General features: G+C 42.0%; 2 protein-coding genes across 2 annotated transcripts; one reads left to right on the forward strand and one right to left on the reverse strand.

Annotated features, from left to right (window-relative positions):
* Positions 1–3,450: 3,450 nt before the first annotated feature.
* Positions 3,451–5,833, forward strand: LOC116397447 (cadherin-12-like). Its single transcript, XM_031872868.1, has 2 exons — positions 3,451–4,689; positions 5,208–5,833. Exons 1-2 carry the CDS (start codon positions 4,554–4,556, stop codon positions 5,402–5,404), a joined length of 333 nt encoding a protein of 110 aa, XP_031728728.1. The 5' UTR covers positions 3,451–4,553; the 3' UTR covers positions 5,405–5,833.
* Positions 5,834–13,045: 7,212 nt separating this feature from the next.
* On the reverse strand, positions 13,046–23,491 carry LOC116397405 (hormonally up-regulated neu tumor-associated kinase homolog). The gene is made up of 11 exons (XM_031872788.1): positions 23,231–23,491; positions 20,637–20,759; positions 20,297–20,466; positions 18,047–18,102; positions 17,786–17,924; positions 17,504–17,631; positions 15,606–15,741; positions 15,066–15,243; positions 14,879–14,962; positions 14,043–14,322; positions 13,046–13,948 (listed from the first exon to the last, which is right to left on the reverse strand). Exons 1-11 carry the CDS (start codon positions 23,489–23,491, stop codon positions 13,161–13,163), a joined length of 2,343 nt encoding a protein of 780 aa, XP_031728648.1. The 3' UTR covers positions 13,046–13,160.
* Positions 23,492–24,461: the final 970 nt, after the last annotated feature.

The raw sequence follows: 24,461 nt of genomic DNA on the forward strand, positions 1-24,461 counted from the left end.
AAACATGGATAGATGCGCTGTGTCCCTGTTGTCTGTGCTTTCATCAACAGCTAATGAAGAAGACGAGTACCTGCTCGTCTCTTAGCTAGCTGTGTTGTTAGATTGCTGCTAGTTCCTGAACTCGGTCTGCGATGGTGTTTCTTCACAAACTGACATTTGTAAAAGTCTGTATCTGGTCGGAGCTCACCTGCTCACATACCTTTAGCATACACTGGGCTGTAGCTTTTGTAAATATATTCTGCTGTGATTGCAGTCTGCCTTTTAATTCTTGGACAATTTGATGTTTTTCTTGGAGGCTAAATTTAGCTCCGTGTTTGGTGTCAAAATGCCGACGTGAATAGTATCCTTCATCACCGACACGCATCATAACACAGAAGACAGACCAGTTTTTCTCCCTGAAGCACAGACATGTATTCGCTTTCCCATCTTAAATTACATCTTCTTCCCTCTGCATCAATTTTTCTCTTCGTGGACATTTTGGGATTATTTGTCGATCTTTTTCAACTCAATTACTTGTTGGAAAACCGCTTTACGGGCTGTCCACCTGTTTTTAAAAAAAAGGTAATAACTAATTAACCATATTGTTACCAAGTGACTGTTAGGAGGACAAGTAATCAATGTCCAGCCACGGTGATAATACTTCACAACATGCTATCTCATAATTTCAACTTTCTATCTCATAATTTCGACCATGGGGATATTTTTATTTTCAAGTGTAACTTTTAATTTTTTTTCCAAAATTAAAAAAAAACAAAAACTTTTTTTCTTTTTTTTTTTGCTGGTGGATTCGCGGGCCACATAAAACGACGTGGCGGGCCGCATTCGGCCCGCAGGCCTTGAGTTTGACACGTGTGGTCTACAGCATCCTTCACGGCCAGCCATATTTCTCTGTGGACAGGTTAGAAAACTTTCATCGTCACGATTCCATTACTGCAGCCATAACAATCCAAGACTTATCCACACTGCTCTGTGACTGCTGTGTGAACCCTCAGCTCAGTCACAACACAGTGAGTGAGTTTCTCCTCAGTCCTGCTGCTGAATGCTCAAACAAGCACTAAAGTTTTTCAGTCCTTTATCAGGCATCTCAGCTGAACAGTAAAGACTCTGAACAGTGTGTCATGTTTGATTTTCACCCCGAGGAGCAGCATGGGTCGCCCTCCTGCCTCTTCATAAGTACAGACTGCATCAAAGATTACGGCTTAAAACAACGAGGCTGTGACTGGTGAAAACGGTAGAAGAATGTTGGAAGCAATCAGCGACTGTGATTTTTCACTTTTCCACTTTCAATCCACTAAAGCTCTTTAACCTCAGTGCTCCTATTTGTCAATTCAACATCTGGCAAACCACAGTGAAGCGGTGTAGAAAAGTGATTGTGAATACTGAAGAGGAACGCTCAGGTTCAGCATTACATGTTATTCGCAGAGCTGCTCTCGAAGAAGCACCTTCCCCGAAACTCACCGGAAACCCTGATGAGACCGGGGAGTTCTGTTGTCGCAGTATTCTGAAAGGCACCACTCATTCAGCAAAAAGGAGGCCACATTAACTGATGATAACTTCAGTCCCAACAACAAATACAAAAATGTACCCTTCTTTGTCTGTCACAGTTGAAGACCAACAGTTGACCAGGATAACCTTGCTTCTTAAAGAAGAAGCCACATTTCAAAGATCAGCAGTTGAAAGTGACGAAGAATCACATTATTTAATTGTATTAATATTAATTGTAGAATGCCAATTTGTCAATTAAGCCCCAATTTACCACGTGTAACGATATGACAAAAAAGATGAAGGGAGAAAATGGTGTCGCCTCCTTAACGTCACTGAAGACTTTTTTGAGATACACGCCGACAATGTGGATTGAACATGTTTTTGTCTTTGTCATTACACGAGCCCTGATCATTCCCAGACAAGTTATGAATTAGCATTAGGTTAATGATGTATTTAAGTCAACCCTCATAATAGTAAACAACACTAAAACTGATTTAGTAATTATATCAACCTCAACATTTGAAGTGATATGTACCACATAGCCCTGGCAGAAAAAAGTCTGCAGCGCGCTGGGTAGCTTTTCATCCCAGTGTTTCAACGAATAACTGCTCCGTGCCCTTTTTTATGTTTCATTATGTGAACAGCAGCTCTGGTAAGTGAACTGCGTTTGTTTTCACATCTGCAGTAGCTTTAATATGCTTGTTATATATATATTATACTTGTTTTTATGAAGATGGATCTTTGTTTGGTTTTTTATGTGATAGGAACTACGTATTTATGCTTCATATGTGTTTTGTAAATTAGCGCTATGTGTCTGCTTTCACAACTTGAAACAGCAAACGCTGTGAATTTAATTAAGAACTTTGTTGCGCTGGGGACACATTTAGCCAGTGCCAGTGCTGCCAACTTGGCGACTTTCTCACTAAATCTGGCGCCTTTTCAAACCCTCATGGAGACTTTATTTGTCTAAAGCTACTAGCGACAAATCTAAACTTTTTCTGGTGTTGTTGGAGACTTTTCTGGTGTTTTGACTCTGATGTGAAAGCACGTACCGTTCTGCACTGTGGTGAACGAGCAGCGGGAGCTGCCGTGAGCCGCCCCAAAGCACTCACAGGTGGCCACTCTCACAGCAGCCTCGCGCAGCAGTCCCAGCTGCAGTCAGAGAAGAGAGGAGACACTCTCGGCGTATTCATGTATCTGCACTCTGCAGTTAGTGCATCTATAGGTGTTGAGCTTCATTTTTACACGAAACAAATAATAACCGTAGCTGTGGCGTCATAATGAGGACAGCAGTGAAGGCCCTGGTATAAAATGCACGGCCCGTGTTAGGTTCAAGGAACCTCTAGACTGGGGAAACCGCATGTGATCCAGCCTCTTACACAAAGACAGCCGGTTTCAATTATAAACAAAGCATTTAATACCTCTGATGCTAAAACAATTGCATAGTGAAGTACATTATTTACAGTTACACAGAATATGACCTGCTCACCCCGAAAAACGTTACCACCCACACAGTGGAACAGGAGCAAGAGGCCGGAAGTTCTTTCTCTCCCGCCTTACATAGTTCAAAAAACATCCCATAATGTCTGTAGTTCCTATTGGCTAAATCCAGCTGGCTCCTCCTCCTCGCAGGACCCTCGTACGGGTATGACCTGTAATTGCCTGTCTAGAAATCTATCTGTCCCTTACTCCCAACATACTATTCTTTACAGTTTAAAACATTCAATGACTGTCTTTTATGGCTTAACACTTCTATGATAAACATTCTATATAAAGATAAGGATTTGCAACTTTTGGCAAAAACTTCACAAGTTTCACAAACATAGATATAAAGGTGCTACAAATTCTAAAACACTTCTAACTACGAATTACTTCTAACTACAAATTCTAAAACACTTCTACAATTATGAATCTTCTAATTATGTATTCCAAAACACTTCTAATTATGATTCTTAATTATGAATCATTAAACACTTCTATTATAATTTCTTAAAACACAGTTCTAAACCCAAATTTCCTACACCCGCCACTGCTGAATGTGAAACAATTAAAAACAAAAACATCTTTATGAATTATTCATTACGCATTTGACAGTGGTTTTGGTTTGATCAGATTTGATTGACAGTGGCCTGGTTGACAACAAACAAGCAAACAAACAAACTGTCATCAGATGGGATTCAGATGTTAGTAAAATCAAATGACATCTCCTTTTCCCAACTGAGTCTTTCCTACTTCTAACCACTGAGAAGAGCACAGACAAAACCTAATATAGAGAAAATCTCTTGTGCGAAATGAATAAAATCTGTTCTAACTTTGGCATAGAGCGTCTTTATGTACAACACCAGAATGAGTGAAAACCATGTGCAGATATTTACAGGTATTGTTTTAAGTTTAAAACATCAACTACCATCCACAGCACTGACCAGTGGCTTTAGTAGTCGACTACTTGACCATTTGATAGATTAATGTTTGATTATTTAGTTTGTTTGTTTCCAATGTCAAGAATGAGATTTGTGCTGAAATGGTTTGTATGCTATATCCTATTATATTTGAATATTGACTTGTAGAGTTGTCCTCAAACAAACTCAAATAAACTGCAGATGAAGCCAAAAGGCTTCAATGTCTTACATGCTTTCTTGTCTGGATAGCTGCGTAGAGCACAGCAGCACACCTCTCTAACCATTTCATCAAACCAGGGAATCTTCGCTCTCGTTGACAGCGAGTCCTTCACCTTGTTTTCACCTGGTCTTAAGAACCCGTAGGACATCGTTCAGCTCTCTCTCTCTCTCCTGCTGTGCTGTATCTTTGGCTGTCCTTGCCTGAATCAATGCAGGTCTTTGTTCAACTATTTATACAGCACATTTCTAGTCCTCTGACCACTCATAACACTGTTTCATCACTCAACCATTCACACACATTTATACACTGACGGCAAAGGCTGCCAGGCAAGGCTCCAGCTGACCATCAGGAACCCTATATGGAAAGCTAAGTCATCGTTATCATCTTCACGAGTACCCTTTTCAACCCCTCCTCCTCCTCTAGGAGTCATCAGGACAGCTCTAGCCAACATGGACCGCGAGGTGAAAGGGGAGTACCAGGTTCTTCTCCAGGCCAAGGACATGGGAGGTCAGCTGGGGGGGCTGGCCTCCACCACCACCATCAGCATCACCCTCAGCGACGTCAACCCACCGCGTTTCGCTAAGAGTAAGAAAGTCCCAACAATGATATGTGATTGGTTGATTGCTTCTAACTGAAGAACCCAGCCCAGTGTTGCCAATTCTTTCCCAGCAGCGAGCAGCACTAGCTCTCAAATGTTGCTAAATCAAGAGAGAAAGGTGCCAAGTCGGCAAGACTGACAGCCCTTCAGGCCTCCTTCCAAAGCCACTCCCCCAAAATGATCATTATGAATGTGAACAACAAACATGGTTACTGATAGTATTCACGGCTGTCAAGCTAGCAGCTTGTGGAAGACTATGGATTAAATGTTTGGACGGTTTTATTACAGTCCTGCCACAAACAAAGATAACAGATTTTTTATTTTTATTTCGTCAGACCATTTGATTCATTCATTGCTGTCAGGATGTAATGAATTCAACAAAAATATATGAAATGTTTTTTTTACCTACCTTTTAAGATGAATGAATAAAATCTGTCTTTTTCAGTTTTAAATTTGCACTTAATAGCTTTTTGCTCTCGTCCCGTCTCCTCTGTCATTCTCTCAGGTATTTTCCATCTGCGGGTTCCAGAGTCGGCGTCAGTCGGCTCAGCAGTAGGTCAGATTCGAGCATTCGATCTGGATGCTGGCAGCAATGCAGACGTGGAGTATGCCATTGTTCCAGTAGATGAGGGCAACATGTTTGAGATCATCTCTAATAGCCAAAGTCAAGAAGGAGTTGTAGTCTTGAAAAAGGTACATTAACACGTCATCGGCTGCACTTTAGCTGTTTTTGTCACAAAGACAAATACTGTACTGCACCAACTTGATATGCATAATGATTACCGTATGTGTGTGATGTCTGGCAGCGTGGCAGGTATGAACTAATTGAGGTTCATGCCAGCCAACATGGGCTGTCTGTAAATACGGCATACCATAGAACAGCATAACTAATTCCATCAGGCCCTCTTGCTACTTCACAGTCGACAGTGGCATGTGACTGGTTCTTGTGAGTTTGTTCTTGTCATTGTGTTAATTACATTGATTTTGACTACATGCATTGTCCGTTAATGACGAAGCATCCCGTCATGCTGCCTCATAGTGATATACTTGCATCCTTTGTAGTTTTGCGCGTATTCATGTATCTGCAATCTGCAGTTAGTATATTTGTAGGTGTTGAGCTTCATGTAACATTTTATTTCACTTGTCAAATGTTGCAATGTGATAATAACTCGTAGCTGTGGCGTCATAATGAGGTTATTAGGAGGCGGTTCAGCTGTAGTTGGACAGCACTGAAGGCCCAGGTATAAAGTTTTAGTCATTTTGAACTCTGGTCATTTAGTCCAGTTATGTTTGAGTTAAACTCTGGACATATCTGTTATATCAGTCTAATGTTCGTTGATATAAACACTAGACATTTTAGTGTTATTTCAGTCAAATGAAACTCTCAACATTTTAAAAAACGTCTGTCAATTTTAGGCAAAAAGTCCTGGTGCACAAAATCTTACACTAAATGACATGTTTTATTAATGCAACTTTGCAGAGAGGTTGTCTAATCTGACTGAATATATTTCGGCAAAACTTCCAGACATGAAACATGGACTATATTAGTACATTTATTTCTTACCAACTCTATTGAGGCCCCCGGATAAGTGAAGCATACTGGCTTTACAACAGAAACCTATTGATATCATTATGTTTATAATAGTTTGTACACTAACATTTTGATGCATTTGGTTGAAAACAATTGTATTGTTTTTGCATGCAAGGCAATATAAGTTCTGGAAGGCTACTTCCCAGCTTAGTTTATCCAAGCCCCAAACCAGTTTCACATGAAATGCTTATGAGTAGATGTTGCACACACTTTACATTGTACTGGTCTGGACCTGACTGTTAAATGTGTGCAGCAATTATATTGTGCATCCTTTATTATGGATCGCATGTTTAACTCTCCAAATGAAACAAACTTGACTTGAACAAGAAGATAACGTATCCAATTCAGACTTTTAAGTGCAGCTAAACCACAATAAGTAAGCAATGTCCAGTTGTTGGGAAATGCTAGTTATTCATAATGTTACACCACTGCAATTTGTAACTCAGCTAACTCAAGTTAATTTAAGTTAAAAAGCAAAGTAACGTTATTAAACATCTTATTGTTGCTTAATTTAAGCTCAGTTTCCTTGTGTGCCTCTGTGTCTATGTTTAGACACAACTGATGAATTAATAACCACAGTCACAAACAGCGGTGACGTTAGGCTGTTTATTAATATAGTGGATTGAGAGATTTAGAAATGTCATCATTCGGGGGATAAAATGGGAATGGAACCTCCAGTAGTTCAGCAGGGTAACTCTTGCTGAAGAGCCTGAGCTCTGTGCAGCGTGTCCTGTGTGAGTGAACAGGACGAATGGTTTCCATGGGCACCCAAAGGACGCAGGCAGCGCTCCTCTGAAAATAGGGACACCTCTGCGTCCACGGTGAAACCCGGTGCTATGATAAATGAATGTATGCTTGCTCCAAAGAAAGGCCCGGTCCTCTCTGAGGTTGAGGTGAATGAAGGTATCAGATGGTGTTGCAGATGGTGTTGCAGCATAAAGACATGGATATTACCTCAATGTAATTGCTTTTTCCCTTTCTGAATATGTCGCCAAATACCTGCAGAGCTGTGGCTTAAAGGGCTATTCTGACTGAGCAATAGTACTAAAATATATTATTTTAATTCCCCTGATCACATTTGAACTATATTATCCTATGTTCAAATTGTTAAAATGTTAGAACCAAAGGCAGATTTTGCAAACTCCAGCATTTTGCCAGTGATCTAAGAGAGGGAGGGATGTGTTGATCTGACTGTGATCCTAATCGTGCTTCTTCTTAACCTTCCACTGAACCAAGCCATTACACTAGATAATGCTTTATACACTCACTCTCACACGTAAACACACACTCTCATGCACACAAACCAGTCTTTATTCTGCAGCGTCAGCCATTAGATTCCCCTGATGATTTAAGATCACTGGTATATATTGGAAGAACAGGGAAGAAACAAAAAAAAGAAAGGATGGTGGAAGGAAAGCGAGGGAACTCAAAGAGAAAAGGGGGAAAGACAGACACCACGGTTCATTTAGAATTTGTTTTTCTTCAAGTATATGACAGTTGCTCCTGGAGGACCACAGCAGGAAACTAGATCTTAGAGTCAATCTCTTCCAAAAAGAGTCATCCGAGGACTTGAGAAAACTTCCAGCTCCCCACTCACACACAGGAATACACAGCGCACATGTCACATCACATCAAGCAGTTTAACATCAGAAGGGCTGCGAAGGCTTTTATTTCAGACTGTCCTCTAAATCAGATCAGACACCACAGCTACTTTGTGAGCGTGCTGTGCCTCTTATGTTTGCAATGAGAGAAGCCATGGCTCTCTGTGTGGCCATTCGGTCCCTGCTCATTGCTCTAAAACAAAGAGTCAGTTGTCAAGCATAAGTTGACTCACCATCACGAAACATTTCCATCACAAACACTGAATTAAACATCTCCATCAGACAGCAGAGGTGGCAGTGTATTACAACAGTCAGCTGAAACTTTGAGGTGAACCCAGTAGCTGTTAACCGATGCCTCCTCCACATTCAGTATCAGTCCATGTGTGTGTATGTGCAAAGTGAGAGGACATGTTTAGAGTTGGATAAGATAGTGTTGCTCTGAATGCATCCCCCACCACGCTGTATCATAGGAAAGACAAACAGGGTTCACTATATCTCAGAGGTAAATATTCTACATCTCTCTGACAGCTTTTGTTAACTGTCAGGCTGTAGAGGCAGAGGAAAAACAAAGCATGTGTATTGCATTTTGATATACAATTATTCAATTGTGTTTCTTTTTTAAATAACGGGCCTGTGACTGCACTGTATGACTGAATACTGCCAAAATAACTAGCTAATGTTAACATTCTGACATGCTAAAATAAGATGGTAAACATTGCTTCACCATCTTAATGATCAGCATCATGATAATGTCAGCACACAACTTAAAGCACAGCTAGCATGGCTGCAGACTACTGTGTGTAGTACATAGTGTTATTGTTGTAGTCAGAGCGACCTGATTCTCTAATCAGTAACTAGCTCATCCCCGAAATGACAAACATCAGAGGATGCAGTAGACATGTCCAGGCATGTTTGTGCCTTTCACAATGCCAGCAAACAGAAGCATGACTAACTCCTGGGGGCCACAGCTGGCTGTCTTTATAGCGTCTTACCTAATGGAGCATGACAGTAGCTGAAACTTTAATACAACTTAACATACATTCTTTCACATTACCAAATGAGAGCGGGAGAAAGTGAACCGAGTTTTTGTGGAAGCCACATGGGAGAGGTTTGCCTTCAAGGCTTTTTGCAGGAAATCTCCTTTGGTAAAGGCCCCAGGGGTCAGCAACCCGCAGCTCCGGAGCCGCATGCGGCCCTTCAGCCCCTCTGTTGCGGCTCCCTGAGTCTACATCCACACTAATACGTTTTCGTTTAACGATCTCCGTCCACACGGTGTTTCAGCATCGTTTTCGAGATGATCTGGTCCAGACTAAAACGCCTGAAAACGAATATCACGTGACTCTTCACGTACACTGGGCATGCGGGTGGGTGGCGGTGTAAACAGGAAGTAGATTGGTGGCTTATTTAAAAAAATACGACAGAGTAATAAAGAAGTCTTTAATAATGAAAGGTCGTGTTTGATACTTAAGATCTTCTCTAAAATCTTCCTCTATGAACTCAAACAGACACAGTTAGTGGAAAGTTTTAGAAGTTTTATTTTTCAGACTTAGTTACAGCGCTGCAGGTCTTGCTCTATCTCTCTCTCTCTCACATCACATTTACTTTAATATTAACACTTACATATAAAGGTTTACTAGATTATGGTCCATAAATGTGGTCAACACACGTCTCTCACTCGTTTCCTCCGTTTCGTTATTGTCTGTTCTCACTCGTAGCTCTGCTGGTGTCTGAAGTCTCTGTCCTACTGGAGAGCAATTCATGTTTTGTTCCTTTACATTTTATCTGCGGACTTCACAATAGTTGTGCAGAACAATATAATTAATAAGGACAGGAAAGTCCTCCGTTTTGTGTCCGTCCTCCTCAAAGCCGCTAACCGTGACTTCAGACGTCCACTCCGTAGGTCTGATAACGCCGCTGGTCACGCTGCTCACTAATCGCTCCATTAACAGCTGCTTCCTCCGTAATGATGCAGACTTTAACAGAACAGCTGCTCGTAAAGACAACAAGGTCAGCAACACCTGTAATCAGTTGTCCATGTTGAATTAACCTGGTAGTCGATCGGTAATCAATGTTGTTGTTGTTTGTGAATTTCCGGGTAAGGGTCACGTGATAGGGGTGTGACGAATCAGGGAAGGACACGTCATGACTGCTAAGAACCAATCAAGTAGTGAACACGTGATCGTTTCCAAATGTATGTGTTTACGTCGTCCACACGACAAAGCAACCCCGGAGTTTTCAAACTTATCCGTCCTCAGGAGCGTTTTCAAACTCCTCCGTTTCCGGTGCTCTGAAACTCCGGCGTAGTGTGGACGCTCAGTGTGAACGTAGCAAAACATGTGTAGTGTGGACGTTCGGTGTGAACGTAGCAGAACATGTGTAGTGTGGACGTGCTCTCAGGCTTTGACAAAAATAACATGGAAATAAACAACGGTTACTTTTATTTTATTTTTTGCACAGTGGACAATCTTTCAGAGGGAACAGCTCTTATCTTGGAGTTTGAGGTGATACTGTCACTGATAATAACGATAAAATGTCAAGAACTGTCTTTATTCTTGTTCTATAATTTCATAAATACAACAACTATAGTTTTTGTATATATAATATAACTATATATACAACTTTATAAGCTGTGATATCAAATCCAGACACATTTTATTTGGTGGAAAATAGGGCAAAACGGCTCTTTGGACAGTAAAGGTTGCCGACCCCTGGTATAGCCAAGGATCAAAGGTGAGAATGCATCTCAGGACGAGAGAGGAGAAAGTACAGAGAGAGGTGTGCTCAACAAGAAAACTGCTTAAAATGACACCGGACCACTGCAGAAGTAACTAAAGCCATGACAACCTCCTGAAACCAGCCTAAGCCACAGTGTGTTCATGTCATGCACTCAAAGTTGTTTAGTCAAGTACACGTCAAGGCTCAACACATATCAATTTGTTGTAAGAGGCAAATTAAGTCTTCCAGGTCTCTGGAAGTCCAAGTCTGAAGACTTCCTTTTTTGTAACTTAAGTCTGACTGGAGTCAAAGACCCAAGCCAAGGTTCCATGGTTCCATGGTTCCAAGGTTCCATGGTTCCAAGTACCACTGTATATTGCAAGACCGATGCACAGTTAAGAATGAGATAACAATTCAGACTTTCAATTCAGAAGTACAGACTGGTAGATTATGGGTTGGCTCTTGGTTCTGGTTATGTGGAGCCTGTCGGAGGTCAACTCTGATTGAAAGAGCTCAAGAGTGAATGTGTCATTGGTAACCAGCTGTGATCACATGGAAACATGTTTTGAGTTGCTGTTTAATGTTACCTTACAGGCGCCTGCTCTTATGACAGAACAATGTTCAATAAAGCATGCATGTAAATGCAATGTTCCCGTAGCCATGGAAACGTCCACATGTGCAACATGCATTATTAATCGATGTTCCATACCTTGTTTGTCCAATTCTTACGCTCATGTACCTTTCAGATTCAGTCTGACTGAGCTCAGGATTATGTTTATAACCAAACATCTCCAGCATTCATACAAGCGTGTTCATTTATCTTTGGTGGGTCCCCGCCATCAAAATGACCTTAACTGGGTTCTGGATTACTCCCCTGTATATTTTAGGCTTACTTGACTTGGCCAGTTGACCATTAACCAGCCATTCTTGTTTAGTGTATTGCTATTGTGCAGTGTGATTGTGTTTGTTTGTCTGATACAATATCAGAGCTTACTGGTTCCTATTGTTAAGTCGCCTGAGAGGTAATTGGAGTTGGGGATGTATCCACCTCAGTGGGTTCAATCTGTCCTCATTAGGCTCATGCAACATGAACCATACCCCAACACACACACACACACAAACAGGTTTGAGTATCAGGTAACAGCCCTTCGATTATTTAGCAGCCACGAAGCAGCAACCAGATTCCTCCACAGCTTGGTATATTAATGATCCAGAGACAGTGACATGAGCAAAGAAGAGACAGGGGCGTATGAGGGAGAAGATGCTTGTCAGAGATTTGGGGTACAGATTTTTTAAGTTAGAATTTTGTGGTATGAATTAGTTTTGCAGTAGTATGACATATGACAGTATGACATTGAGCAAGCGCAACTGACATCCTCACAGTAGTGAAAATTGATTGTGTGGTGAAAATTTAAATAGGGTTTCAAATCTGTGTTGTTGGTTGCTTTATCAATGTAAAAACAATGTTTAAATGTTATTAAAATGTGTCAAAAATGTTTCCAAGTATATGTTACCAGAGCTCACCGTATATATTTTGGTGCTTGTCCATACCACAAAACACACTACACATTGTAAATTAAATAATGAAATGAAATAAAATAAACGCACATTTCACCTAATTTTGTGACGTGTTGATGTGTAAACTAAACCTTATAATGTAGTAAAACACGGCCACAGAGACGTTACTTTACTGGAATCTTAAAGCTCAGGAATGCCTCCAACGTTAGCTGCCATTTAGTCCTTTTTCTGGAGGCAGAAAGAATCCATATTTGGCTAAAGTGGAGATATCACAGCTGAGCATGTTGGGTTGAGACAACTAAAGTAAACATGACATGTCAAACATAACTCTATTTTTGCCCTTAAAAAATACTCAACCGAGCAATAATTTTGCAAAAAAAACTTGCCACGAAGACACATAACACGATAAGGTAGCATTGAGACTTGGGGGTGGCTGTAGCTCCGTGGGTGGGTTGTCCTCGAACCTTTCTTGCCTCCTACTGTAATCAGGTTGCAGTGTCCTACAACAAAACGCCGAACCCAAAGTTGCTCCGCAAGGCACTTCACAGGACCCCCTGCTCATACATGGTTGAATGCAGAGGTCAAATTTCATGTATGCGACAATTCTAATGAGTTCTAATAAAGTTCTGTTTTACTTTGACTTTCACTGTTAGTACACAAATGTATTAAAGGACAATGAATACTATTAGAAGCATATATCTGTGTGCATTCTGCACTTCACATTGTGATGGGTGGAGATGAAAATGGAATAACACAGAAGGCAAGTCTTGCTATCAAAGGCTAAATTAAAATTGGTGAGTTTAGAGTTAGAGTTTTTGGCACTGCAGCATAGAGGATGTATACTGGATGCTGTTTGTTTGGGAAGGAGCCATATTGGTGAAGATAATAATAACTTGTAGCTGCCATTACACCTCTTCCACAAAATGTCTCAACACAGTTCTCAACTGCAGCCCTATATTTACTCAGTATTTCATACCATTCAGCCTTATCCCTCTCAGTATCCTCTCTTCTCTTGGCCACTATCACTGTCTTTCTATGGGAGGACACGATACTCCACGCTGTGTAGCTGCTTCTTGCTATCTGTCTTCCTCTGCAGAGCTGCAGGAAGCAGTGGCAGATTCAGGTCTGCCACCCGACGCTGGAGAGATGAACGTAACTGAACTGAGTTCCTCTTTCCATTCAGCCCTCCTACTGCTGGGCCTCGCTCTCCTCCTCCTGATGCAGACAGATCTCTCCTCTTGCCCTTCTCCTGCCTGAGACTCTTAATGACCAAAGTATGTTGTCTCTGTGAGGGGAAGGCGGGAGGTTTAGTACCATTCACCAGGAGTCCTGGGGCCCCGGGTCGGGTCAAACCTACCCATGTCATCTTTCTGCCTCGTCCATCTTTTAGCCCCACGTTGCGCAAGCGGGGCAGTGGGGCAGAGGGTGACGTCTGTGTCGTCTCCGTGGCACCCGGGTGGTCTCTGTCTGAGGAGTGTGTGGTGTGTGTGTCGGCCTCCAGGACTCCCATCCTGGGAGAAATGCCGTTCTTCTCTGAAGAATAGAATGTCTGCAGCTTCTCCAGACGCTCGTTGATGCTCAGGTGATGAGAGTGGTCGTCTTGGTGGAGGTTGTCATGGAAGCACTTTGACCCAGGGTCTGCTGCCCTGTCTGATTGAGTTGTCCTGAGCAGATGTGTGTGTCGAATTGGCCTCAATGCGCTGCTGTCTCTGATTGGCTCAGCGAGTAAGGGGACTTGGCAAGGGGCGGAGTCACAGAGTTGAGATGCAGAGCTTTTAGGAGGAGAAAGATGGACAAGTTCTCTGTCTCCGATCACAGACACTGGAACACAAACATAGAGAGACAGTAAAGTATGTCACACACTGCACTGTGAATGTGTGCAGCTTTTGTTTGTCTGTATGCTGTAATTCCTAACTTTCGGGAAACAGCGTCTCTCTGGTGTCCAAGCTGGTGGCGATCTCCTCATCAGTGGTCCCATCCTCTGTGGACTGAGGGGTGGGAGAGGGAAGACGAGGTGGTATTGAGGGGGAGGTAGATTGAGGAAGCTGGGGTAGAGATGGGTTCTCCACGTCCTCTCGGTGGTCCTGTCTGTGCAGGTCCTCAGTCCTCTTCCTGTTGATCTGACATTCAGTTGTGTGTTGGGCTCTCAGAGGCTTGCTGGACTGCTTCCATCTCTTTTCATTGGTCGGTTCATTCTAAAAACAAGCGTTGATTAATTATCAGGAGGCCCAAGAATGTTTTCTCCACAAAGACGAGTGTAACAAGGACATCTCATATCACCTCTTTCTAATACAGTGCACACAGTTTAACTTCAATCGGCTATTTGCTGCTATTTTTGATATTATTTTACTTGGATGTTCTGTTAATTCGAACTGAATTTCTCTGCATCAGTGATCCACACCATTGCATTGGGTTGTACGAGTCCATTTCCTTTTGTTTTAGTAACATTTGCTAAAGTTCTCCAGCAGTTCTGAAGAATTATAAATGAGCATTTTTATGAATAAAACTATATTTGTGACCCATATATCTTTTAGATTTATGTCTTCATAGGATCAATGGGTAGTTGGTTTATTGACACAGGCAGAGTAAGGGAAGCAGATCGTACGGGTGATAGACTAAATCCTTGTTGATTTTAGTCTACTTTGGGATTTCTTGACAATACAACCTTATCCCTTAATGGGTGCATGGCATTGTTTAACATATCTAAATGATCACAGTATTTATGTTTATGATTAAATTGATCAAATTGACCTGTTGCAGAGTCTTTGATTCAGCATTATGCCTTTCTCTCCATGTATTCTTGCTTGGAAGACTCCAGTCGTTGCTCTCTATTTTCTGCCAAAACAATCATTTTTAGCTGTTAAAATGTCATCGCAAAACATGAGACTGGTTGTAATTCTGACTCACTCGTGTCTGTGTGTGCTTAAAAGTGAGGAACCTTGCTGGCCTTGGCTCCCTTCTGGCTCCTACTGAGCTTGTTGAGCAGCAGGTGATAAGAGGCCATGATGGCAGAGGGTCGGTTGATGGTGAGTGTGTGTGTGATTTCAGAGAGAGAGTAGCCCAGTGTCTCTGTCATGTATGCCAGCACAGACGAGTTGAGATCCTCTGGACAAAGCCTGGGAAATAACGAGGGAGGGGAACAGTTACAACGATAAAGTTTGGAGAGTGAAGCAGAGAATGTTCGGGTCCTTAAGGATTTGTTGAATAGAAGGACCAGTAGTTGAAAGATTTTCGTTTGATGATTTCAACTGTGAGCAGAACAGACCTGGAGCAGTTCTTGCATCATTCATGATAAAAGCCTTCAATTTGCGCTAAAATACATGTGATAGAACCTATAGTACATAAATGAGTCAATTCGGCTAAATAAAGCATTAAAGGTATTTCAGATTGTTACATCTGCATACAAGGAATATAAGCTTGTATTGCCTCAGGGTATGTTCGTAGTGTCAAAGTGTAGTCATGCAGTAAATCCCTGTACCTGTTTTTATGAAAGTGCGTGGGTAGTGGTTTCTTGGCAGGTCCCTCGTTGATCCATCTGTCCTCCATTGCAGCCCTGACACTAGGTCTCTTAACGGGGTCGGGCTCCAGCAGAGACAACACAAATGACACCGCACCTGAAGCAGGAGCATTGATGAATCGGTGTTACATTTGTTTTCTTCATTTTCAGAATTTAAAATGATCTGATTTCTGCATATGGTTTGGTTTGAATGCTTGTTTTCCAGGTAACTTGGATCAATTATGTGATTGTGCAGTTCCCATCAGTTGGACAGAAAGTTTTAGCCTCCGGCCTGCTTTGATTCACTCTTCCTCTTAGCGTCGCTTTTTGTAAGAAAAAACACCAAAAAAAAGTTGTGGAGACCAAAACAATATCTCAAAGGAGGGTGACAGGTTTTAATGCAGGTTTTAATGCAGGTTTACATGCTATAATCATCTAGCATAAATGATCACGTACATAAAAAGCTGAAACCTGAGCATGGTTTGGTGGCATTCATCATGGGTTCAGTCAAGGCCACACAGGAATAGTATTCTAAGCTCAATCAACTGATGGTCAACAACTGCTTGGAAGAGGTTATGCTAAATGGACCTATATATGTATAAAGTGCTTCACCATGCCTCATATTCAGCCATATAAGGCTCTGGCCTGCTCATTGGGAGCAGTGTCTAATGAGGCTAACAGGCACTTTTAGGATATGTTCATGCACAGTTTGTAATATTCTTGCCTGGACAAAAAGGGCCAAAACTAAAAGAGCAAATGTTGCACAACTCCTTGAGACTGACAGACTGATGTGGCTCATTGTGACTTCACTGAAATAGTATCAGAGAGGAAACCGTGAAGATAAGCAGGATGTCAGTCTGTGACATGGAGCTGTGCTGTGGCAGCCAAGCAGGGTTGATAGTTTGACTCCAGATGAAGATTCCTGATAAACTCTACGGTCTGGAGAAGCATGTGGATTCAAACAGGATGGTTGCCACTTTCACAGATATACAAGCCAAGATTGCTCCATTCAATTCAGTGTTACTCAATCAAATGCACTATTTGTTGATTTTAATCGAAACTTCTGGATGGAAAAAAAAAAAAAATAGAAAATAGAAATAGAAAAAAATAGTAAAACATGACCTCACCACAACATGGCTACTAAGAAGAAAACTAATGAATGAGCTAATGGAATAAAACAACCAACAATCCCATCCAGGGGCAGGATGAAGTCTGAAAATAGACGTGGATGTCTGAGCCCAGCGATACAGCCACTAATGCCATCTTGTCACAGCTTCAGAGCTTTTAGAGCCGTAGTAACAGGAGCTATGTTTGTTTGTGGTGACATGGCACCATGACAGAGTGTAATGGAGTGACTATGTGTGGAAGACAGACCAAAATAAAGCAGAGACAATAGGCCACAGTGTGCTTGGTACAGAACAAGTGGAGGAAGTAAGAAATGAGTTCTCTGTCTCATGACAGATCTGTGACGACTGAGTCCCGGTTTGTGTTGGCAGAGACTCGTTTCCAAAAGCTGTACAAACATTTCTCACAATTAACATCCACACACATTTAGGAGATAACATATCTGTGCATGGCTCAGAGTACTCAGGTGCTGACTGTGTAACTAAGGGAGAGTTTTACCAATGGAAAGCCAAACAGTGTGGAGATCTTTCACTTGGTCTCTGATGTCTGTTATTGCTAATTTATCACATACCAATTCAGCCGTACCTCTCCTTTCTTTTCTGTATTTTGTTTTATTTTCATGTAAGTTCTTGCAAGTTTTAGGTCTTTTAATATGTTGCTGAAGAAAGTTCACTCTTCAGACATTTGTGCAAACAGAAAATGTTAATGCGTCTTTTCTTCAGTAAAGAAGCCACTCGGGTGAAATGTGGAGTTACCTTTGCTGATGTCACTGGGGATGCTGCTGATCTCTCCGTTGACCATCTTCTGGTGCAGCTGCTTGATGTTGAAAGGCTCGACAGTAAAGGGCAGAGTTCCTGTCAGCATGGCAAACATGCTCACACCCCTGTTCACACAAGCAGAATGTGAACATAAACACCTTTACAAGATGCACACAGAAATGCATTCTCTCATTTGTTTCAAACAGTAACACAAATGCACACTCTCCCACACAATGAAGGAGCAAGCCTCCTCAACAGACACACATTTCTATCACTTACACGGACCAGACGTCCACTTTGGGTCCATACTTCCTGTGAGCCAGCAGCTCAGGGGCCGCGTAGGCAGGACTTCCACACTGGGTGTTTAGGAGCTCCAGAAACAAAGATTCAGCCTTCAGAGTGTTACTCAGGCCAAAATCTGTTTGAAACATCATCATTTTAACAGAGGAGCCTATGCACAGATGTACTAGATAGCTAGGACAGGTCCAACACTGCATCAGTAGTCAGATGTCATTGCAAAAGGCAAGAACATCAACATACCCACAATCTTTATGTTGTTATGTTCGTCCAGCAGAAAGTTTTCAATCTTTAAGTCTCTGCAGAAGAAAAGAAGAGAGAGAGCTGTCATGAAGAAATGTGTGGTGCACTCTAGTATTTTCATGAGCTCTGTTCTTATTCCTACAGGAATTTCTAAAGAGATTTTTTTCCTTTCTTGTTTTTGAGCACTTAAACTGACACTATGGTGGTTGTTCAATTCATGAACTCCTGCAGTGTGATTAGCCTTACTAAGCCTTTGTTGTATATTTATGGAGAACCACCTTAGATGGGACCAGACTAGACCCACAGAATATAAGAAAACCCAAGCTAAATTTGGGTTGGGTAGAGCTAAGCATGAACGAACAGTAAGTGGTCATTTGGAGGATAAGTTTGTTTTAGACTCCTAAAATCCTTCACCCATCATGATCTTCAAGTCAAGCCAAATTGAAATTAGGCCGAAGTGAAGCTCTTCCATAGCTTACTTGCTCTTCTCTCTCACAGTACTGTGTATGTGTTCACCTGGAGAAGTTGCCTGACTCCCCTTAACTTACCCCAGCCTGAACACCAACCACACCGCCTGCTCTGAAACTACCCAGCTAAATGAAAATCTGCAGTTTGGAGAGCGAGGGATGCCCTATAAACTATAGCCTGGGAATCAGCCATGTTCCTTTCATCTGCCTTCATCTGCCTTCATCTAATCAACAGACACTCCAGAAAACACTGCTCACACAACCCAAATGAAGTTCAAAGACAGACAGAGAAAGAAAGAGGGAAAACGGGCAAGAAAGAGAGAGAGCAGACGTCGTAAAGGAGAAAATGTATGTGGTAAACCTACTGGATGTGGGTGGTAGGAGGTACATTTAAGCGCAAATGTTCCATTTATTTCCAGATTAATCATCTCTGTGTGGGACTGTGGTGGAGAGTGTGAGTACAAGGCAGTGTGTGCTAGCATGTGTGTGTGTGTGTGTGTGTGTGTGTGTGTGACAGGAGAGAGGTGCTGTTGAAGGGTTGAGAGCACCATCGTTGAGGGACTTCATTAGAGAGGAAGTCCATGATGTTGTGATGATGTGTGAATCATGGCGCCGGCGCAGGATGATGAGGTCATTGCCTGGTAATCACATTCCCACCTTCAGAAGAGCCAAGGTCTTAAACCAAAGCCCAGCGCTGTGCATATTGTGTGTGGTTGCAGCGTAACTGTGTGTGTGTAAGTATTGGGTCTCTAACACTTACACATACTAAAATGCCACTAAAATAACACTCTTAACTCCCACAATGCACTGTGCCATGCACGGCCTTTCTTGCAGCGTTTCCTCGTCTGTCGACTGTTAATGCCCTGCAAACTACTCTTTGTGCATGTGTGTGCATGTGTGTGCTCATAAGCTTGCTCAGCGTGCTTTTCTTAATTTTACTTAATTTGATCAAATCTCTAATTTGGCCAAGTAGCTCAAGGTGAGATAAACGTTCTACATCACATGCTCTTGATAGTCTGACTGTAGCTAAGCAGCATTGACTTTGGTCGTTGCATGTCTAAAGATGTCCGGCCAGTAAGTTTGAGATTGTGCTAAATTTGTTAGAAAGGTGAGTTGTGTTTTTTTTACATATCTAAATTACTATTGTTTCAACAGCATAAGTCCAATTAATACTGAAAAATACAAAACAGATCTATTAATGATGTTTAATAGAAAAACACAAGCATACGTCACATATCAGAACTAGTAAATGGCAAATGGTTTGGATCATTGATTAGTTTCAGAATTACCCTCCATTTCTTGTCTCTTGATCAACCAGTTGATAACTAATTAATGATTTCAGCACAACTACTCCACCGTCTGGATGATAACAAACAAAGATTATCTACATGCCCCAACACATAGCAGCTCATCCAAAGGCCAAACCCTGATCTGCACTTGTCTCCTTGTTACATGTTTGGTACAGTGATCGCTTCTAACGTGACACAGGACTGAAAATGGACGCCGTATATCTCTATCAGTTATTTATGAATTCTTTCTCGAGGTATGTCTTATATAAGGTCTCAAGAAGTGTGGACTGGATACAATGTATAAAATAATGACTGGATATGTCACAAAGGAGACCAAATAAAGAAAAGGACAACTCCTGAGACTGAGCAAAGAATAAGAGTAAGTAACTCAGTATGAGATGTCTCTAATACATGTAGAAGAACTGCACATCGTGTGTGTGTGTGTGTGTGTGTGTGTGTGTGTGTGTGTGTGTGTGTGTGTGTGTGTGTCACACCTGTGTACGATGCCGTGTTTATGCAGATGTTCCACTGCAGAGAGGATCTGACGAGTGTAGTGCTGCACCTCCCTCTCCTCCAGCCTCTTCCTCTCACAGATCCTGTCCATCAGGTCTCCTCCAGCACAAAGCTCCATGGCCATGTAGTAGCTGTTCTCTGTCTCCAAAGTCTGACACACAGTTATTCAAGTGCATATGAATTGGACCAAGCTTATTCAACAGTGGCAGATATATAATAACCTTTTAATCACACTCTATTAATGTTGTAAGACTCCATCATTACATCATTTGGACTGTATATGCAATTAACACACAATAATGTGTCTTTTTATTTTTCTACCTCCAGCAGGACAACAATGTGAGGATGTCGGACCATCTGATGGATTCGAGGTTCTCTCTTCATGTTCTTCAGAACATATGAGTCTTGCCGCGCTTTCTTCTTGTCGATCACCTTAATGGCCACCTAAACACACAGACACGTGCACAGGGCCAAAAGGGTTTGTTTCTTTTTACCAAAAGTCTGCTTCCACATTAGGTAAACAGAATCACACATTATCTCTAAGAGATGATTGGTATAAACATAATCCTCTATTACTGGTAGATGTCCCAGAAGTTGTGGCCCTCAAGGGAAGTTAAACAATAATTGTTAGGATAGTAGAATATTTAGCTGATGATGATTTCAGAGCACACAGGAGAGTGTGAGGAGAGAGGCTGAAGCTGGAGCACAGGAAATCTGTGTGAGCAACAATATATCTGCAAGGCAAGCACACAGTTTGAGCAAAAGCAGAGCAAATCCAAGCACAAGCAGGGACTAATGACCTTAGGACACGGATTTGAGTGAAAGCATTACAAAATCTGAATGAAATCAATAAGCCATGCTCTCAAATTGAAAGCTCTTGAATAAAGATAGGAAAAAAAGCTCCACATCAGGGATCAGTGCTGGAAAATAGTCATTTCTGAATCTCACTGAACTGTCAAATAATAGGGCTGTGTCTTGGCAAGAACCCGGCAATAGGATGCTAACACATTCTCACTCCAATTTATCAAATAACCACTGTTACGTGTCAGGCAAGGCGCCTGTGCATATGCTTTCTCCCCTCCTGCCTTTCTCTCTCTCTCCCTCCCTTGTTTTCTCTCCAGGTGCCAACAAGATGATTGATTTCCACCTGTGCAGTCCAGTCGTGCTGCTGCTTGGCTTCCACAGATTTCAAGCTGGCCAATCAGCAGAGTGGGGTCCAGAATGAAAGGAGGAAGCCTGAGGAGTTCACTCTCTTCCTTTTTGTTCTCTGACACGGTTGTTGTTCGATTTTGAAGGTTTGTGGTGGGAGGTTAAGGACAGTAGGTGACTTGGGATACCCTTTACATTTGTTCACACACATAGTTTAACTTTGTCTAGATCCATTAGGATGATTGGCCGGTGCCACCTGTTTTTGTTTTGGTGAAGCTTGGTCAGTGATCCTAAGCTTCAAACTGTGACGCTCTAGGTAACCCTAGTTTTGGACACGTATATACTCTTGTTACATGCATAGTGTCTTTCCAAGATAAACTACTGTCTTCACAGTGAGTTAGGTTTAGGCCACAAAGGGACTTTTTTAGGATTAGTAAAAGAGAGTGGTCAACTTGACTGAGGACTCACGGGAGTTTTGACTTTAGTTTCGCACAGAACTCGAACTGCGTCTCCAGGACAAAAGTCCTCCATTTATTTGACCCATGCTCCACTATGTAGTAGCTCAGTTGCTCTGAGCGTGATAAGAATGCAGGTGTGTTTACATTGTAGTTAGTTGGAAGGCCGGGGCTGACGCACTGGAAGGAAGAACGGGCTACATGATACAGTACCAGTCTATGTAATGTAACATATTGTGATATATTGTGTTTATTAGAGTCAATCTTTGCATCTAAATGACTAAATAAAAATCTAAAATGTTTTTGACCATTAGTACAGGATCACAAAACATTGTGATCCTCAAGTGCATCAATATTTTCTCACACCCCTATGAAATAATAAGGACGTCAACTTGTATACATATATTTCTCTCCGTGAGTTTGGCAGCTATTTGACTTCTCAACTAATTTCCCCTCAATGAGGATGAAAAAAAGCACATAGCTTGGACAGATAATATAACTCCTAAAGTCGATATGTATTGAGACTTATTCTACTTGTTCAGATGACAGTAGTTAGATAACTAACCAGTTAACACTGGGTGTGAAGGACGGTAAATTGTGGACAAATCTAGAGGAAGTTTATTTCCATTATGTGTAAGAAGTGTATGATAAATAAGTGGAGGTCATTTTATCCAAAATTAAAAAGTCAACTGTGTTTGCACATCTGCAGTCTTCACGTCCACAGATCTTGTACCTGCAGAGGGTAACAAGGGTCAAGAGGAGCAAACACCACTGGAGATGGTTTTGGTCATTACTGTGGCAACCAGGTCAGGTATACATGAGCCGGGGTCAGCGACGCACTGACTAGTTCTACATCTATTTATGCACACTAGGTGGTCATCCATATAGTCCCTGCAGTTTAGAGCCACAACATTTTAGACTAAATCTAAAATATTTATAGCATGGTTGTCTTTTAGCCTATTTGGAAGAATGAGTGTTTTTAAAGCAGGAGAATACTATTACGGAACATAAATCATAAGCATGTTTACATGGTAAATGAATGAGCTTTTTAGTTTTTATAGAAGTCCAGATATATTTAGCTGAAACAGATCTACTCCAGACCTCTTTAGATCTGTTGAGTGTTCTGTTCCTGTAAGAGTCATGCTGGTGAAATAAGTCATTAGAGATGGGTCTGACTGTGTTTGTACACATAACAATAATAATAATAATAGGCCACTGGCTTCTGTAAACACAAGTGCACATAATAATCAGTTCCAAGTTATAACCGTGTAATCATAATCTTGTGTGGGAGACGTGTCTCTTTACTCCAACCTTTTCCCCCGTTCCAATGTGCAGCCCCTCCATCACTTTGGCAAACGATCCCTTGTTGATCATTTTCCCCACCAGATAGGATCCCACCCGTTTGGAGTGGGGGAAGCTCCGCAGAAGCTCCCTGGGGACCTTCAGAGATGGCAGGGGCAGCCGCTCCCGGCCCGGCCTGGAGGCTTCCCACTGAGACCCGTGGCACTCTCCTTCGCCCCCTCCCTCTGCCACCATGTCCTCCGGAGCGGGCTTCAATGCTACAGCTGGCATCCCGGACAGGGCCAGCACCTGGCATGTGGCCGCCTCTCACACACACATACAATCAAATCCCAAAACAGGACAGTCCACATTGAACATACTAACACAAACACACACACTGATTGATTGAGGAAAGGAGAGAAAGCTGCTTAAAAATCCTTCTCAGGAGCAGGTCCGTGTCCTTGGATGCAGATTTGTTATCCTTGCATTCTCAGGTAAGTAGATCTGTATCCTTTGGTCCAGTGATGGAAGACTCCTCTTTTCCTATTCTGTTATTTTTGAGCTTTTACCAAATGCAAGTGTCTCGAAGTGTCTCTCTTTTGAATCAATGGCTTCTCTCCCGTTCTCTCACTCTGTTTCCCTCTGCCAGTTAGTGGATGATTAACTGTGCTCTTAGGCCAGCTCCAGTGATGAGGAGGACATTCTACACCGTAATTACCCCCCCTTCCCCATCCCCATCCTTTGCACACACTAAGGTGCACACAGTACCTTCGTGTGTGCAGTTAGACAGTAACCCTTCAAATGCTCTTTACTTCCATGGGGTTCTCCTTTAAAATCTTATTTTCTAATTCTGTCCGTTTCAGTTTCTCACCGACACAATCAGGTCATTTCCTTCACTGTGTGGTCAGATCAGGGAAGTTCTGACACACTCATAAGAGAGGACTACAGCCAGCAGCCGTTAGCGCAGCACAAAGACTGGAAACAGGGGAAACAGCTGGCTCTCTCCAAATGTAACAAAACCTAAAATCACAACCTGTCGTTTTGTTGCAAACAAACAAGATTTAACATGTTAACTAATAAGCGTTTGAGGGGCTGGCAGGAGGATTCTGTTACATTTGCACAAAGCTAAGCTAGCTGTTTCCTTTTGTTGCAGGCTTCATGCCAGTGTTAGAGTGAGGGTCTGCTCCTGATGACTTCATATTAACTCTACAGAGATAGGACTGCTGTCAATGTTCTGATCTGACTCTCACCAAGAATAAAT

This window comes from Anarrhichthys ocellatus, unplaced genomic scaffold (assembly GCF_004355925.1).
Source record: "Anarrhichthys ocellatus isolate YVR2014 unplaced genomic scaffold, GSC_Weel_1.0 scaffold66, whole genome shotgun sequence".
NCBI classification, from domain to species: Eukaryota; Metazoa; Chordata; class Actinopteri; order Perciformes; family Anarhichadidae; genus Anarrhichthys; species Anarrhichthys ocellatus.

Excerpts from the sequence above, each read along its gene's own strand:
- LOC116397447 (XM_031872868.1), top strand. The coding sequence starts at position 4,554 with ATGGACCGCGAGGTGAAAGGGGAGTACCAGGTTCTTCTCCAGGCCAAG. Across the intron at positions 4,690-5,207 it reads CCCACCGCGTTTCGCTAAGA|GTATTTTCCATCTGCGGGTT; the intron begins GTAAGAAAGTCC and ends TCATTCTCTCAG.
- LOC116397405 (XM_031872788.1), bottom strand. The coding sequence starts at position 23,491 with ATGCCAGCTGTAGCATTGAAGCCCGCTCCGGAGGACATGGTGGCAGAG. Across the intron at positions 17,632-17,785 it reads AAAGTGGACGTCTGGTCCGT|GGGTGTGAGCATGTTTGCCA; the intron begins GTAAGTGATAGA and ends TTGTGTGAACAG. Across the intron at positions 13,949-14,042 it reads AGAGACGCTGTTTCCCGAAA|TGTCTGTGATCGGAGACAGA; the intron begins GTTAGGAATTAC and ends TTTGTGTTCCAG.